Source organism: Silurus meridionalis, chromosome 23, assembly GCF_014805685.1.
Source record: "Silurus meridionalis isolate SWU-2019-XX chromosome 23, ASM1480568v1, whole genome shotgun sequence".
Taxonomy (NCBI): domain Eukaryota; kingdom Metazoa; phylum Chordata; class Actinopteri; order Siluriformes; family Siluridae; genus Silurus; species Silurus meridionalis.
In genome coordinates this window covers 7,073,327-7,091,888 of record NC_060906.1, presented here as the reverse complement: position 1 = coordinate 7,091,888, position 18,562 = coordinate 7,073,327, and the positions used below count along the sequence as shown (strand labels likewise).

Below are 18,562 nucleotides of genomic sequence, written 5' to 3'. Positions count from 1 at the left end.
ATACAGTAACATAAGCATAAAAACGACAAAAAGGCACAAGTCAGAATATGACGAAGCACAAAAACAGGAACCTACACAAGCGCAGGGGAAAGGCAGGACTCTTCTGGCAGCAGATGTACCGTATCAGTCCATTCTTGCAGTCTTTGGGAGGGTCATTCATGAGGACGAGTGCGCTTGCATCTCCGACACCGCAAACACCGGAGTCACCGGCATCCCGGGACCACAGTGAGAGAAGCATGGTGTCCAAACAGCTGTGCTGTGGTAAAACAAGACGAGACTGGAAGCAAGAAGGCTATGGGCAGTGCCGCCCTGCCCTGACGTTTATGCAGAAAAAAGCAACCTGTCCATCATACACTGATGAATTATTCATCGCTGCGAGAGTGAGGAGTACGATCCTGCTGCCCTTCAATCAGATCAGATCAGCCTCAGTGCATTAGGTTAGGGCTAAGGCATGTGCCAAAGAGGATAAACCTTTTACAACCAAACTTGCATACAGCTCAAGCAGAGGGTATGGGGAAAAAAATAAAAATTCACATCACACACAATAATCATTTCCCGTTTTTGAAAAGCATCATTGTAGATTCAAGCACTAACAAAGTTAACAAAAAAAACATCTCTATCTTCTAGCCAACAACACACAACAAACTCTAGACAGCCCAGGAACAACCAAATTAAAAGTAGTAGACAATCCAGTAGAAGACACCAGAAAACCAATAATAAACCAATTAAATAACTAATCAGAAAACCCAGTAAATAGCCCAGTGAAGATTTCAGAAGAGAACCCAGTAATACATCCAGGAGAGAAACGAGTTAAATAATCCAGGAGAGAATCCAGAACTGGATAAACTCAAGACCAAATTTTAATCCAGTAAATAATTCAAAAGGGAGAATGCAGGAGAAAGAAGCAGAATCCAGAAAGAGAAGAACCCAGAAGGGAATTTATTAGAGATCCCAGTATCACCATTTGTATAATTTATATACATCAGTACTGTCCTCACCTCAGAGCACAAAACAATGGATATGCTGCAAAGTGTATTCAAAGGAAATATACTGAAAATGAAATACACTGAGCCTTTGTTTATTTCTGCACAGTATCTTTATCTTCCGAATAAGGTTGCATTATTATAATAATAATAATTATAATAATAATAATTATAATAATAATAATACAATAAATTATACATTTGGCAATTTTTTGACACTGAGGAAATAGAATATATTTCTGTTTAGTTTTGTTCCACCTTAACTTCCAGGAAATATAACAGCTCATGCTACGGGCTCATTTTCTACATAGGAAGCCAAAAATGTAATTCCAGTGAAACAGACCAACTGGTCCATCACAACAGACTTCTGTTTCATGGTGACTGTATGTATGTGTCAAACCCTACCACATCTACCTACTACTACATTCATGAAAAAAATGAAATGTCCTATGTAGTAGGGATGTGCATCTCCATTACTGAGGCCAACGCAATTCCCATCTTGATGCATAGCCAACAAAACAATATATTAAAGATACATATGAAGCAGCTACCAACATGACATGATTCACCAGTATTATGATGCAGTGTGATCTGATTTTGAGTCGATTCAACACAAAGCAGTACGATGAAATGGAAAAAATATGATGCTCTGCAATTCAATATAATGCAGACATTTTACTTTTATTTCTTTGGTTCAGACAGACAACAAATTATCAATTTACTTAAGTTCCTTCTGACTTCTAACGCATGGCCCTTTTCCACACACATGCCTTTGTAGTGCAAAAAAAACAAAAACAAAAAAACAAACAAAAATAAACAAAACAAAAAAAAAAAAGATGATATCAAACCTTTTCCTGTTGTGTCTCCAGGAAGTTACAGCTCTACCTCTGCCATGTTAATTTGTATTCTATGTGACTCTCAGGACATGTCTCATTCTCCGTAGGTGTTGTGATGCGTCATATTCGTGGTGCTGATAAAACACGCTCGAGAAACAGTTTAGTGAGGAGAAATCAATCTACATATTAAATATTGGTTACAAATAATGGTCACTTGAAAAGAAATAAACCTACTGATAACGGCAAACTGTTAAACGTGTTTCAGCAACAAGTCATAGTGACTTGTCATTTCTTTCAGTGACAGAACGACATAACTTCTGATTTGTTTTTAATTCAATTTTAAAACAATTATTGTCTAGAAAAAAATAAAAAAATAAATAGTAAAGTTTAAAACCTGTGAGTCGATTAGAACGTAAGACCTGCATCAGTATAATAAATAACACTGCATGTATTAAATGCAACAAGCTGCATTTCTCCAGTTGGATGACATAGATGACCCCTCTGGGTTACGCTCGACATGTACGTTACGAGACACGCATTCTAAGCCTCAAGATCCCGTATAAGCATCTTGTGTTTTTCTGGATGAGAGAGCCTGGCAAACACCAGGATTTATGTCTACTTTTAAAAACAAAAACAAAAAAAAAAAAAAACACAAGTGTGGAGGTTCCAGTTTCCATTTTAAAGGTACCAGTTTATTCCTTGCACATGAGCCTTTAACCAGTCAGTACGAATAAAACTAGTCCCTAGTCATCTGTTGGGGTGTAAGGTGGCCATGTGCTCTTTTTTTTAGCCTTACCACCAAGACATTACATAAACACACCATCTGATCCTCCCAGGGAGCGTTGAGATGAACAGGAGAAGGGGGAAAGAGATGTTGATGCAAAGTCACCTAATAAAAGACGCTCTGCTTAGAGATACCAGTGCCAAAAAACACTGCAAAGGGGGGGGGGGTCGGGTTCCTAATCATTTTGTGGTTGAAAAAGTGAAGGCTGAGCAAAGCGGTTCAAAAAACATTCCAGACAAATATTCTTCAAAAGTTCACGAAGAGCAGAATAATTTGAGAAATTTCCCCGCTGTGGGACGAATAAAGGTATATCTTAATATCTGGATCCTCTCATGGTTTTAAACAACAGATAGATATAAGTCACATGTAAACATGTACATTTTGATGAATGTGAAACTAGGCTTGTAAAGGTTTGTAAGCAGACACATCTTCCTGCTCCACGACAGCACAGATTCCGACACAATCAGTGCGAACACTGAACATTTTCAGCACTCAGAACCTGTTAACACGGCTTTCAACAGGTTACACGAAGATAGTGGACTTACTCCTTAGGATGATCTTAACGTTGCTGATCTTGTGTTCTTGCAAACAGCGCACCCGTGGAGCAGGCATGATGATCTGGGTTCTTACGTCCTCTCTGATGTGGCAGAACTGTTTTTGTTGTTTTTTTATTAAAAAAAAAAAACACCGACTGGAAATAAAAACTACAAGCTCCAAGTCAGCAGCTGATGAGCTTCAGAGAGTAGCTCAAACATTAAGTCTATTCACTGACGCACATGAACAAGATCGAGAGAATGAGGCCTGAGGGACCAAGAGACTGAGAGACTGTGAGACCAAGGAGCCAGAGTTCATCATTAAAAAGCGAGCCACATAACGTCACTTGTCCCATCATCGTTTCCAAAAGGTCTCATGATGCAATCAAAGTCATGTGCTGTTATAAGCAAAGACATACCAGACACAGGTCTCCCAAACCCATTCGCTTACTCACCCCCTGACTAACCCCCCCAGGGCAGAATTTCCCCAGATACCATCAGAATCCAATCTTAAAGCAGGACCTCATACAGGCAGACACATCAGGGCCTTAAATCAACACAGCCAGTGCGACAGTCCACCTCGTCCAGGCACATGAGATAATCCCATGTACTTGACCTGTGTTTTTATCTGTCAACAGATCATCACTACAAAGTATTTATACTGTGAATAAAAGGCAGAACAACAAACTAACATCTGACGTGACACATGATACTCTCCACCGCTTGAGGCAGAAAGCTATAAGCAAGCCAGTGACGAGATCCTAAAATAAAAGTCTCCGTGAGGAGCCCAGTGACCAGCCGGATGTCTGGTACTGAGATCTGAGGAGGAGATCATCAGGTCTTCTCCTGGCAGCTCTAGAGTCCGAGTGTGACTAGCAAAGAGAGTGGAGATAAAGAATTTTCTTTCTGCATATCTCCTAAGCATGTGTATGTGTTGAGAGGAGTAGGAGATATTTCAGATATTCTAAAGTACTAAAAAAGTTTAGGCATCAGCAGGTCATCATTATTATATGTCTGCAGGAACTTCACACGTCCACCGCTATCTACATGATCTCCTGCAAGATACTACTGGTGAATTTAGAAGTAACAGGGTATGAGTAAAGCTAGCTAGTCTTTAGCTTGGTGGTAAAGAGAGCTAGAGACGATTTAGAGACACTCCTTATGGACAGAGTGCTCTTTTTTTGCAAATAACTTTCAATATAATTTTTTTTATTTATTTATTTTTTTTTAAAGTTCATCATCATCATCCCTGCACATGACTGACAGCCCAATCTCCTTGTTTGTCTTGCTTCAAATACTATACTTTTAAAAATAAATATCAAATCCCATTAAAACCCCCAGCGTACTGCCAGTTTCGGGTGTCAAACAAATTGATAAGTTCAATAAGTAAACATGGCACTCTTTCACCTCTACATTAAATCCCAGTGCTGAAGTGCTGGAGCGTGCAGTTAGCCAGCAAATGACCACGAGCTGGCGACTAAAATAGCGCAAGCTATCAAACAGAAGCCGTAAACAAAGGCAGAAAAGGTTTGGGTGGTAACCTGTGTGTCATCAAACTATTTGGGAGTTTCACCTCAGGGATCACAAGCTCTTCCTGTCCCCATCAACCAGGTGAGACTTATTGTTGTTATTTGCATCTTTATTTATTTTGTCATCAATGCTCCATTGTACAGACGTTCCTTCTGAGAATGGATCGCACTCGGCTCCAGGAGAAAACATTGTGGATATACTGGAATATATGTTTTTATAATGAAAGCATGAGCTAAGCAGAGAGAAGTAGACCAAAGAAGAAAAAGAGAGATACGTGATGTAAAAAGCGAGGTTGAAAACACTATAAAGTTAAAAAGCGTAATCAAGCACCTGGTTTTATTCATACAGCAGCCGAGATGTCGTATTTCTCCGGGCCTTGATAGCGTGCTAACTGGCGTGTCAGTGAGGAAGGCATAATTAACATCACTTTGCATAATTAAGCGCATGACTATAAGGTAATTAATAGATGGCGATAAAGAGTGTGAATGCACAGCTTCCTGGGGTGATAACAGGAGTCCAGCACCACTCACTCTACACACAGAACACAATGGTCTGCAGATGCATTCTGCAAACCTACATACTGTAAATATCAGCACGGTTGGATAGATAGAGATTTGAATACAGCCTAAATGGTACAGAACTACATGAAATTTATATTTAAAAAAAAACAAGATACGGGTCGGACACACAGGCTCACAAAGTGAACAATGGCACATTCACATCCAACAAAAGATGAAGGAGAAGAGGAGAAAAAAAGAAAAGGTATGTATACCAGTTCCCTTTTGTGTGAACGCTCAAATATCAAAGAATAAAGAGGCCCATGTTTCTGATCCAGCGATAACACAACACCATAATTCTGGGATTATTTTTTTCTTTACTCGGCCATTAGCGGAATCATTACTGTGAAAACACTGTACACAACAATAATGTCCGACTCACCCGCATCCTGAGAGTTGAGCACCTCCAGAGCATGCATCATGGCACTGGCAAACACGTTAGCATCCTCTTTGCTGCCAAAGTTAAGGCCATACACCTGGCGTGCGTCACGCCACTGATGGAACGTCAAAGTCGCCTGGTTATATTTCAGTCCCTTGGGAATGGCGCAGTTTATCACCACCTGGGAACAACACGAGAAACACATTAGACTGAAGAGAGGGTTTCTACACTAAATGAAATAAAAATGACTGGTTCATAAGAAGCTATGCAGTTAAACATGCACCTTTGTGGAGCATCAGTGTGAAAAAAATAACAAATGTTGCTGCATAGTTACTTTATATTTGATTAAATATAAAGAAATTGCATGTGCAAAAGTATGGAGGTGTAAAGTCCTTAAAATGACTTCGGACTTGTTACTCAGGTCAAAAATCATAAAGGGTAAAACAATTCCAGAGCGTAATACACACACACTTCACTTTTGCTAGCACTAGACACCAATGGATTCATCTAAGCAGCTGGCTGCAGATCCGAAAATGAAAATATGTGATGCCTAAAAAGCAGAGGACGACTATAAAAAGATGGGGGAAAAAAGCCTCTAGCTCACAATTTCCCCTGTTAAAAATGTTATTAAGAGATGATAGTTAGGGCGTGCTGGGGAAATCATAGCAAGATCTGGAAGACCGAGCACATTGCCAAATGACAGCAAGAACCTACAGGACTGGGGGTATTAACTTACAATTTATGTTCAGATTTCTTTAAATATGCTTTGTAACAGTCTCCACTGTTAAAACCATTTTAGAAATAAAATGTATTGGAAAACCAGTGCACCATCCTACTGTGCAGTGCTGCATGCACATGATCTGCATGGAAGAGTCAGATACATTTGCAAAATGCCATCTAGACTATCCAGAGGCATTCTGGGACAAAATCCTCATTGACCACAAGCACAAAAGGTGTGTATATGTGGGAGATTTCAGCTTGTTCTGAACCATCAGTCAAGAAACTCCAAAAGAGAATCCAAAAGACTTTAAGAAACACGAGTGACATGAACATCGTTGTGAAAAGCATGTATTTGATCTTAAAGGGCCAACAGATAGCTGCAGGAATATACTCGCTGCATTGCTAACTTGCTGCAGTGTATTGGCTGGAATTTGTGCAAACAAACAAACACTCAAATAAACATAAGAAATTTGGTTTGGGTGAATCTGACGTTCCCTGCCCCCTCTACATATTTTGTACAACTGTAAGATTCTTGACAGGCCTGTGCTTAGTGGTGGTCAAACCGGGCAAGAAAACTCCTCTGCTTTCATCAAAGCTCTGCTATCTGCTGACAGTGCTGTAAGAACAAACGGGGTACTGGAGGGGAAGTGCACATTTGTGATTGTAACTGTAGAAAGTCGAGCAAATGAACGGTGACTCTGCATTTCATCGAGAGAAACTTTCTATACACCTCTCCTCAGAAGCACTCCCTAAAGACCACTAATTGGTAATATATGGTTATGAATGCATTTTTTTTCTTGTACTACATTACACAAAAATCTGCACATACAGCTGTAAAACTACTGCGGTCCTACAATAAACCTTATAGCACACAGAGCAGTAATAATGTCAGTCTTGAGACTATGATATATAGGTGTTAAACATTTACATGGTTACGTATGTGTGTGTGCAATGCAGACAAAATGCACTGACTTGATTATTATTATTAACTCGAGCCACTATCATTAAATATTCATGGTTTTCAAAGAAAATCTGTTCTCAAAAGCAGCAGCGTCCAGTCCGAACTGAGCAGCTGGCCAGAACACAGTGTGAGCCGGTCAAGCTATCGACTCAGCAGTTCTTTTCCAGCTTCTCTATAATTTGATCAAACTGTTTTACAAATATTTGTCATTTTTTTTCCTAATCACCCTGCTGTTGTATTCTTTTCATTACAACAATGTTACAGCAATAAATTCGCTTCTGGCTCTGGACATAGCAGGCAGCATATAGATCATCAATGTATGTATTAATGTTGTAAAGCAGCTTCAATCACTGAATGGTGTAAAATATGCCATACAGCCTATTTATAATGACTTGATTAAGCCTACCAGGTTTGTGCTTCTCAATGTTAACCAAGTCGTCCCAATTTATTGTCTAACATGTAATGAATGTTTCTTTATAACAACAAAACTATTTCAGTGATATTCATAGTGACTTTCTTTTCATAAACTATATGGACAACATTATTCCAGAGATGTGCGGTTCTTAACCTATATTGTTACCATTAAGTATGGTATTCCAGTATGACAATGCACTTGTTCACCATGAACATATCTTTTACATGGGATGGAGTGGAACGTCATCTGCTATAGAGCTCCAACTTTATTGAACACCTTTGGCATGAAAGCGAATGTTGGCTACACCCAAGGACAAGATTTTACTAACACACTCTAAATCTAGTGGAACAGCTTCCCAGAAGAGTGAAGGTTATTATAACAACAAATGAGCCCCGGTGCCCACAATTATTTGGCCTTATTTCATCTAATTGCATTAAAAGGTGTCACTGATCTGGAATGCCAGATTAGATAGAGAGAAGGATACATGGCACCCCAAGCTGTTTTCTGATGTAGGGTCAAAACCAGCTCAAAGGCAGAGTCAAAGGCGCTTCTAATGGGAAAACAAGTGCATACTGAACATGCTTGGATGATACTGTGATATATTACCTGGTTGAGCAGATAGCCATCATCAACATGGCTGAAATTCTTTTCCACCACCACCACCAACATTCCTCAGTTCAACTCAATGAATGACAATGAATATAGACGCAAAGCAGCTTCACAGAAATACTTGGATTCAGGATATTCATTTTTAAAAATAGAAGCTTATTCTTAATGAGTAAGCCAGAGGTGATGGTGGTGAGGGAGAAACTCCCTAAAGATATCATTAGCATTCACTGTAAATACAATCAGCACCTTCAATAACATTTCTGTTTTCTGACAGCTTACAGACCTTCTATCAAACACTATGTCTATATGACTGATGGGAAATGAACCCTAATTCTATTATCACTATTTGATGTCATCAATCACTGTATTGTTTTGCGAGGATCACCTGACAGTTTTAAAAAGAAAAAGTAGAGCATCAGCTAATAGAAGACTACTACACTACATCTAAAATGGCTTTACAATGGGCATTTGAGCAAACCAGTGGGATTACACGAAGATACATTGAATAAACAGGAGACGTTAGATTGTCCTATTGGTGTGTTTTAGCATTTAGAGTGAGCGTGGTCTGTACTGAACCACTCATCCTTCAACTTTTATTTCACAAACTGAAACTAGTTTGAGTTTAGGTCTCAGAAAGCTTGACTAGCTGGAAACACACACACACACAAAGTGCTGCTGGGAAATTATTTGATCATTGCACTAAACTCCTGACTGTAGGACCTACAGCTGACTGTAGGTTCACGAATGTGTTACGAGGTGCAAAAAAAAAAAAAAAATGGGATGCACTCATGAATTCACCTCCTCTACAAAAAGGAGTGTGTGTATAAACAACCGAGAGAACCGGACAACAGCAGATAAAGTGCATGCTACGCACTGCTGCTCATCACTTCCTCACTCCCTCACACATTCACTATTCTGCCAGTGGCAAGTACAATCTTCTCACTCCAACACATGACAGGAGTCCAACACGCTAATCACCACCACCGTTCAACTAACTCAATTAACGCATTGCGTCGAGAGCTATATTAACATCTCCACTACATATACCTCCTGCTGTTTTACGGCTCATTTAAATCAACACTGGGCCTTTATTCTCCAGAAAAAGCACAAACTCAGAGCATAAAGCATCTGTGTCCAGAACTCAACCCTGACCTTCACACTGCAGCTGTTCCACTTCTGTGGAATCACATTTGTGCCAACAGTATTGAATGGAACTTGAAATAGAAAGGACTCACTTAGCAAGTTAGTATATTAGCTAGTAATTAATAATTTACCCATTACCCATTACTGGATGAACAAAACCCTATTATATAGATAAAGAATTGTGGACACCAAAGCATATGATTGGAACGTGCTTTTTGAACATCCTATTCCACATTTACACCCCAACTGCTCCACTCTTCTGGGAAGATGTTTCACTAGATTTTGTGGAGATTAGTTTGAGATTCATTCAGCTACAAGAGTGTTAGTAAAGTCAGGTACCATAATTTCCGGACTATTAAGCGCACCCACATATAAGCTGCACCCACTGAATTTGACAAAGATTTTTATTTTAAACATAAATAAGCCGCACCTGTCTATAAGCCGCAGGCTTTAACGAAAGACAGTGTCTGTTACACGATGTAACGAGTGAAATATGCTGTGGCTCCTTTAAGAGCAAAGCGGCATTTTGGGAATAGCATGCCACTGCATTTCCGGTATTACTGCATGTGTGCAAGACCGAGGAATATGATATTTTCTGATGCTCATTTCTAAGTTTCTTTGACTAACCCCTTAACGCTGTTGCCAAGAAAAATAAAAAAGCACGAGTTTTGGAAATCTGTCTGTGCTTATATGATTTCTGTTGCAACAGGAGTTAGCGAGCTCTCCCATGACCCAGACTCAACGTGTTACAACGGCTTGTATCTAAACAGTAGCCGACCAAGAAAGTCATTGTTCACTGTCTTCCTCATTTCTTTCACAACTATTTCTCTCGGGAGTTTATCTTTTGGCATCGTCGTGTGTTTAAAAAAACTTTTTTTCTCCTGATGCCGTGCAGCTCAGAACACAGGTGAGGTGCGTTTTTTCGTTTCTGTTCGGAAATTTCATTGGTCTAATGTTATGTCGCTCAGTTTTTTGGCTTGAAGTTTGTGAAACCGGGAAAAACCCAGAAAAAATTCATAAATTTTTCATTGTTTAAGCCGCGGGGTTCAAAACGTGGGAAAAAATTAGCGGCTTATAATCCGTAACAAACGACAATGATTTACTGTAGGTGAGGTGAGGAGGCCTGGGGTACAGTCAGCACCCACATTCATCCCAAAGCTGTTCAAGCTGACAATCAAGGTCTTCCACTCCAACCCATGAAAATCAGATCTTCATGGAGCTGGCTTTGTGCACAGGGGCATCATCATGCTGGAACAGGTTTGGGTCTTCTAGTTCAAGTAAAGAGAAAATTTCATCATACACAATTGTGTGCCTCCAACTTTATTTGGTGCAAAACCACATAGAAGTTGGGTGTCCCAATACTTTAGGCCAAATAGTGTAGAAATTAAATCATTACAAAAGCTAGAAATCTATAGAGATGGGCATCCAGAACTCGGTCTAAAAAAATCACTTACGTCTTTGCATCTTTGGACCTGTCCGTCTAAACCTCTGTATCCAATAAGATTAAAGTACCACTAAACCCTGCCCCACAACTAAAACTTAAACAGCTCATTGTTTCGGTTTCAGAATATTTTTTTCTTTTCTCACAATGTATACTTTTGTTTGTTTCTTGCAATACTGTCATTTCCTGAACATGTGTAAAAGGCAGAGACTGGGCAGGTAGGACAGTTAACGACTAGTCAAATCATACAAGCCATGCAAATTCCTTCATGCGTCTCTTCCAAAACACTGTTGAGACACTAAAGCAGCAGACAAGTGGACGCATTTTCATGGCTTTATTTATAAAATCCCCTGAAGCCCTTACTTTTATCCCAAATCTCTCAATGAAGCTGTTCATGTCTGTAATGCTGCTTTAAGACAAGAGCTATTGTTAAAAATTGCTACACAAACTAAAACTGAGCTTCTTCTGTCTTTCTCAGCGTCAAGAAATCTTACAAACTACACATACATGTACATCCAGCCAGGAGCAGCAAACAAACCAGAGGATCTCACATAGGTGCAAAGTTTATCTGCGTCTCTCCTCAACACACAAGACCGGCCGAAGCAACGCAACACAAAGATCATTCTACACTCACTCTCACACGCATGATGTTACATGATGGTACATGATGATTCACCTGTGTGTATGGGACACTGAAACGGGTCTTTTTTCCTGGAGTTTTGCACTGAAGAGGACACCAGGGTTGAAGAGGTTAGAACAGGGGTGACCAACCAGTCAGAGACCGAGAGCCACATTTTTTACTGTGTTAACGCAAAGAGCCACATCATACACATGGGCACACATGAACATCACCCATCCCTTCCTCACACACACACACACACACACACACACACACACCTCTTCTCAGCCAGATTTATTGTAATTCTTTTACATGGGTGTCAGTCAGAACAGATCGATGCTTTGATTTTATGTGTTTCAGGGTAGAAAACAAGGACTTTGTTTGTGTTTTTTTTATGTGCGTGTTCACTTCGCTTGAGTTCAATACGGTATTTTCGTCAAATGCACATGTGCGTGAGATGAATATACCGCAGGGGTGGGCAATTAATTTTTACAAGGGGCCACATGAGAAACCTGATTTGTGTCAGAGGGCCACACCAACGATAATATTTTAAGGATGCACCGAAATGAAAATTCAATTCAAAAGGCAATAAAATCCATATTATGCCTTTTGCCTTGGCACCATCACTGGAAAACTTTCCTGCCATTTCAAAAACGTCCTCTACAGACTGAGTGCGCATGCTCGGATTGACTTTACTTTTCTGCGCCGCATTTTTCTCATATTTAGAATGGCAATCGGGATGTTTGGATTTCAGGTGATAAATTAAACCCGACTTGGAGAAACTCTTTGCAGATACACCCCCTCTTGAAATTTCAGCATTGCATGTTTTGCACATCACTATCCACACACCGCAGACATGTTGCTCTTATCCAGATAACCGTGTGCTGCTGCGCTTTTTTATTGCGTCATTACAATTGTGTTTCTGCCGTGTTGTTTCGGTGATTTAGGTATTTCAGCCGAAGATTTTTGGTGCATCCCTGTAATTTATGATTGGCCTAACGCAGGCTGGACAGGGATGTACAAAGGGCCGGATGTGGCCTGCGGGCCGTAGTTTGCCCAGGTCTGATATACTGCAAAGTTTCCCAGTAGGGGCAAGCTCATTTAAGTCTTAAAAATACCGTATTGAACTCAAGCGAAGCGAACACGCACATTAAAAAACAAAAACACAAACTTCGATATGAGCGTAAGAGCCGCATGCAGCTCCTGAGCCGTGGGTTGGCCACCCCTGGGTTAGAACATAATACTAATCCGAAAGCTTCCTGTGTGTCTCCTGTGACCGTCATCGTATTTGTATTTGAAGTGTACTTCATATGAAAGTTCATATGAATTAGTCAGGTGGAGCAATATATAATCTTGTACTACAGGTAGCTTTGGTGCACTAATCTGATTGTTCCACGTGTGCTTATAATTTGCTTATCTGCAGCATGTCCAATTCCACTTCCTGCTCAACACACGTCTTTAAAGAAAAGATGCCAATACTCATATTTCGTTTCATTGTTAGTTAGTGAATGAATGTAATACTTGCTTACTTGGTGGTCCTGGATTTTGCGGCCCACCACCCGAAAGGCATTGTTCCCCGTGTGGTGATAAATGTGGACTCTGCTGAAACCCGTGGAACCTCCGGCTGGGACCCACTTCTTGTTGGTGTCGTCATACACCATGACAGCGGCCCGGGCCTGACAGATACTCTGCTCACTGCACAACAAGAACAAACAGAGCAACATTAAAGAACGTGATCTGAACAGCGTCCCCGATTCGCGTCCTGCTGATTGGCACTAACACCGATTTCATCAGTTCATAAAGAGAACTTGACTTACAAAATTCTTGACCACAGGGTTAAGAAAAACAAAGAAGTAAAGAGGTGAATATCATTAATTAAGAAAAGGGGTAAAATAAAAAGGATTTACAGTTGTGTTTCACCTTGACCCATTCTGACAAATCTGTCATAATATAATTACTGTTTGGTGTCTCGCTGCTGTCTAATACAAAGAGTGAGTCAGACTCGAGCACACTGAAAAATCTCAACCATCTGTCGTCTGATTTAGAGTGACACAGTGAAGCGATTACACGTCATCGCCCAGTGTCGCTACACACAGGCGAGGTCCAGGCTACAGGACCAGACATGATTGAGGATTTCACAATATAACTGTGTTCTGCTTTCCTCCAAATCTCCTCTCCCACTTCACAACTAAATATAATGATTATATATGTATACTTCTTTCTCAATTTCCATTTCTACATGTCTAATACAATATTTATCTTATATATATGACCAGTTAGTCCCCCACTTGCTGTTATAATAACCTCCACTCTTCTGGGTAGATTTTCCTCTAAAATTTGGATTGTGTTTGTGGAGATTTGTGCTCATTCAGCCACAAGGGTGTAAAATCAGGTACTGTTGTAGGGTAAGAAGTTTTTCGAATGTTTAAGCAAACTGTTCTGCTCCGTACCGGATTTCCTGTGTGATGCAGTTTTAAAAGAAAGCATTGCAAACTAAATTCTTTGGGTATACAGTGGTTTTATAATACTGTGGTGGTTTAATAAAACTTTTACAGTCTTGTGTGGTTCGTCCCCAAACTGTTAGCACAAAGTTGGAGGCACACAATGGGACGTCTTTGGATGTTTTGGCATGAACATTTTCCCAAACCTGTTCCAGCATGACAAAGCCCCTGTGCACAAAGCCAGATCTATAAAGATATACTTTACATGGTTTGGAGTGAAAGCTATTGAGTGGACTGTGGGGTGAATGTGAACACTGACTGCACCCCAGGCCTCCTCAACTCACCTACATCAGTACCAGACTTTAACATCCTTGAGTCTGAATTAATCTCACAGAAATCTCCACAAAATCTAGTAGAACACCTTCCCAGAAAAGTGGAGCACCTCAACCTTATAAGTTTGTGTATACAATCACCATTATATCAGTGTGTGTGTTTGTGTGTGTACTGACAGATAGCACAACAGCATTTTCATAAACAATTGCTAGATGGAGTTAAAACCTCTCCATCCTCAATGGGGACTCAGTAGCTGCTTCAAATGAAGATTCGAAGCTCCTGAATGAGAGTTTTTCACCTACTCTACAAGCTACAGGAGCGTGAGAAACACGGCAGCTATTTAAAAGGCACACTCGCACACACACACACACACACACACACACACACACACACACACACAGTGGCACAGAGCTGGCTGTAGCAGGAGGAATAGTGCTCACAGGGAGGGTCCAGGCTGTGGTGTAGGTGTTACAGGGAGCTGGAAATAGGCTCCGACTCCCACCGGGAAGCGAATGTACAACTGCCAGCTTACTCTCTATATATACAGTACATATAAATATATATAAAAAATTCAAAGGAACCGACCTACACTACCGATCCTCACCCATTCTACACGCCAATCTACCACTCGCAGCTCTGCAGAGGAAGGGGGGGCTGATTCCAGCAGAGGCATTTAAAAAACTGAACATGTAAGCATTCCTGAGAGACAGAGAGAAAGAGAGAGAGAGAGAGAGAGAGAGAGAGAGAGTCTCTCATGGTCAATATTGCATAAGACTGCAGCAGCAGCATCACGTACGCAAAAACGGGCTTCTGATATTTTTTTTAGATTTTCAAATCAATGGCAGGTTTTAAAAGCGCACTCTAATCACACCAGAAGGATTCGAGCGTGAGCGCAGTGTGGATGCCACGAGACGTCCCTTCGCGCGACTCTTCTCCAGCGACTTCCCGCTCACTCCTCTGTGCTTTTTATAGGCTGAGGAATTACAGCCATCACCTTAGCAACAATGCACACGTGGGCGGGTTTTGTGTGTAGTTCAATCCGTGATACTGCGAGAAAGATCTTGTGGAAGAGCAAGAGTAGGAAGAAGAGGAAGAAGAGGAAGAAGAAGAAGAAGAAACTAAAATCACTATCCATCCATCTTCTACACACACACACACACACACACTGCTAGATAGTAAAACACACAAAGCATCGGTGGACATCATGCAGCATATCGGCCTTTTAATGCTGATTATAAAGTGCTCAGAGACATGTTTATTTGAGAGAATAAAATTTTTTTATCTTAAGACTTTCCTGACTGTTTTATACCCTTCATACTTCAGTAATTACAGAATTACACACACTCCTGATAGTGTGCGCGCGCACGCGACAATGTTACATAATGTTAATTTGGTCTCATTAATTGGTCTCTGTAACTTCGAACGAACGCAAAAACATGCACATCAAAGCACTAAGGAATTTCCTCTTGTTTTTTACTGAATAAATCGATCCCATTTCGAAATTTAAAATTTGCAAGATGTATTACAAGCTAGGGAAAAAAGGCGAGACATTCTCCAGCACTACTCTCAGCATTTCAGGAAAATCCCTGAATTATTTACACACACAGACAGGCTATGACCTGAACATTGTGTTCTTAGAGTGATGCCCCTAGTCAGATCCAAGTGTATAGATATTTTGTTGGAGTCACCCATAAACATCTGATCTGTGACATTTATTTTAAACAGTATGAAGTTTTTGTAATGGAATTGGTGACAATAAGCATGACTGAGACGACCCTGCAGAGGCTAATATAACAGAGATAAATAAGTGTGTGTAATATAAGCTGAGGCTGAACTCAGCACTGTGAGTGTAAAACCAAGTGCTTCCTGTCCTTCCATTAATCTGATTCTTCAGTGTTGAGTGAAGCAGTGGAGCAACATTCAGTTCAAACACACACACACACACACACACACACACACACACACACACACACACCTTCCATTCTCCAACACAAGCAGAAAAACAAATAATAATAATAATAATAATAATAATAATAATAATGCTTTTTTGAACATCACATTCCAGATTTAGTCCCCATTTGTGGTTATAATAACCTCCACTCTTCTGAGAAGATGTTCCACTAGAGTTTAGCATTCGCTTGTGGAGATTTGTGTGAGATTCATTCAGTCACATGAGTGTTAGTAAAATCAGCTACTGTTGTAGGTGAGGTGAGGAGGCCTGGGGTGCAGTCAGAGATGTAGAGTTAAGATTCAGAGCTCTATAGCAAGAGATCTTCCACTTCAAGCGAAGCATATCTTCAGGTGCACATTTCAGTAACAGTTTGAAGAACCACATACATCTGGAAATCATAGCAGATCATAGTATCACAGGGAAACATAAGGATTAGTTTCAGAGAAGTTTCCTGCAGATAAAATAAAACTACAGAGCAACATTCCGATTCAGATCCCAAGCTTCTCTACACCACTTCATCTTTATTTAGATTATGTGGTTGCACAGTTTTTTGTGGGTTGATTACACAGCTTTCTCAGCCGGCTGTAGTTTATAAAAGCTAAAGTACACACATGAAAGTTGTGCTGATCATGTGCATGTTTGACTAGTAAAACTCCAGCAAACACAGAGGAAGCACACGGCTCAGAAGCATCATCACACACACACACACACACACACACAAACACACACACTATAAAAACCCACAATTCAGTGTGTTGTGAGTTCAGAGCTGCTTTTCTGCTCACCACAGTTGCAAAGAGTGGTTAAGTTTCCATTGCCTGTTCTGCTGCTCACTGAATGTTTTTTGTTTTTCCCCCTCACTATTCTGTGAAATCAGAAGTGCCTAAAATATCGAAAACCACCATTTAATGAAGCTCTTGGCCTGCATCTGTACGATTAGCCATTGCACTGCTGCAAACAGATGTGATAAGTACATGAATGAACATGCAGGTGCTTCAATTACAGTGAAGAGAATAAAGCGAGATGGTATACAGAGGAGATTCAAAATCTATATGAAACACAATGATGTGACTGCAGTGTGCAGATGTTAGCAGATGGAGGTTCCTGCTTGAAATCTGGTGACTGAATCGTCCAATATGCAAACGATCCGTGCCACTTCCTGGACCTTCTGCTTTAGAGACAAATCGCTCATCAGGGAAAAAAGAAATGTAACAGCAATCTTCCTGAGAAGAGCAGGAACCTTCTCTTCATTCTGTCATCAAATCTGTTGCACGGAATCTCTACAACGATAACATGAGTAAGAACGCTGCTAATGCTGTTGCTCCTCAGTGCTCACGTTTTACGTTTTTCTTTACGAGCGCGTTATGCCATGTTAAATCTTCGAGCGTAAAAAAAACCAGATGATCCTGTTCAGAATAAAATCGACAACTGTTTTGCACCGCTCACACACCCACAGGCAAAAAAAAGGCCAAGCAGAGAAAAAGCCAACACCTACGTACCGGTGCACTTCCATTTTTGAAGATGCGGTGCATCTTTCATTCAGGATGAAGCCAGACAACTTGCAGTGTGTCGGAGGTTGGAGCTGCATGGTCTCACCCCCCCTCAGAAGCCCCAGCGATGCGGATTCAGTCCTAATCACACTCGCCTATTCATCGCCTTCGCCTGCTCACAACGCCTCGCTGATTCATTATTTAGAGACAGGCGCGAGTCAATGGTGCTTCTCCATGCCGCTCGCGTACACAGTGCCACATTTCAGTGTGTCGGATGGTAACCTGGCAACAGGCATTTGAGCGCTCGCAGTTGTTAAGGACGATCACGTCGGGAGAGATGAAAAAACGTTACACCTTGTTAGAGCTACTCAACTAAGCAGGTTGCATTTTAATCTAGAAAAAAATGCAAATAAAACAAATCTCCACCCCTCCCCGCCTCCCTCTCTTTCTCCTTCCGTTGCTGTTTTTCCTCCACCCCCGCTCTCCTCAGCAGTCCCTCTTGCATGAGCAGTGAATGATCTCCACAGCAATGCATTCTCCTTTACAGTCACTGGAGTACAGCATCCAGTCCATCAGGAATATACTGATCACTCAAATAATAATAATAATAATAATAATAATAATGATAAATCTATAAACATTTGAGCTTATGAGTTATGAAGTGCCTTAGACCGGGAGCTACTCATCAGCAGCCTCTAAACAGCATAGCTGAGAGAATGAGAGAATGAGCAGAGACAAACTGCACACTGCCGTTTTGCTTTCACCTACACCTGTGCAGTGATCAGTGGATTTCCCTGCTGGTTAGTTTAAGCTCCAGAGTGAAAAACTGCCTTTGGC

General features: G+C 40.7%; 1 protein-coding gene across 1 annotated transcript in view; it reads right to left on the bottom strand.

Annotated features, from left to right (window-relative positions):
* The window catches only part of enah (ENAH actin regulator), a 53,985-nt gene extending 35,840 nt beyond the window's left edge, over window positions 1-18,145 (bottom strand). The window contains 3 exon segments of the mRNA XM_046836182.1: window positions 5,606-5,783; window positions 13,040-13,205; window positions 17,735-18,145. Of these exon segments, the coding sequence (XP_046692138.1) occupies window positions 5,606-5,783; window positions 13,040-13,205; window positions 17,735-17,823 (433 nt within the window). The 5' untranslated portion in view covers window positions 17,824-18,145.
* Between the last annotated feature and the right edge of the window lie 417 nt (window positions 18,146-18,562).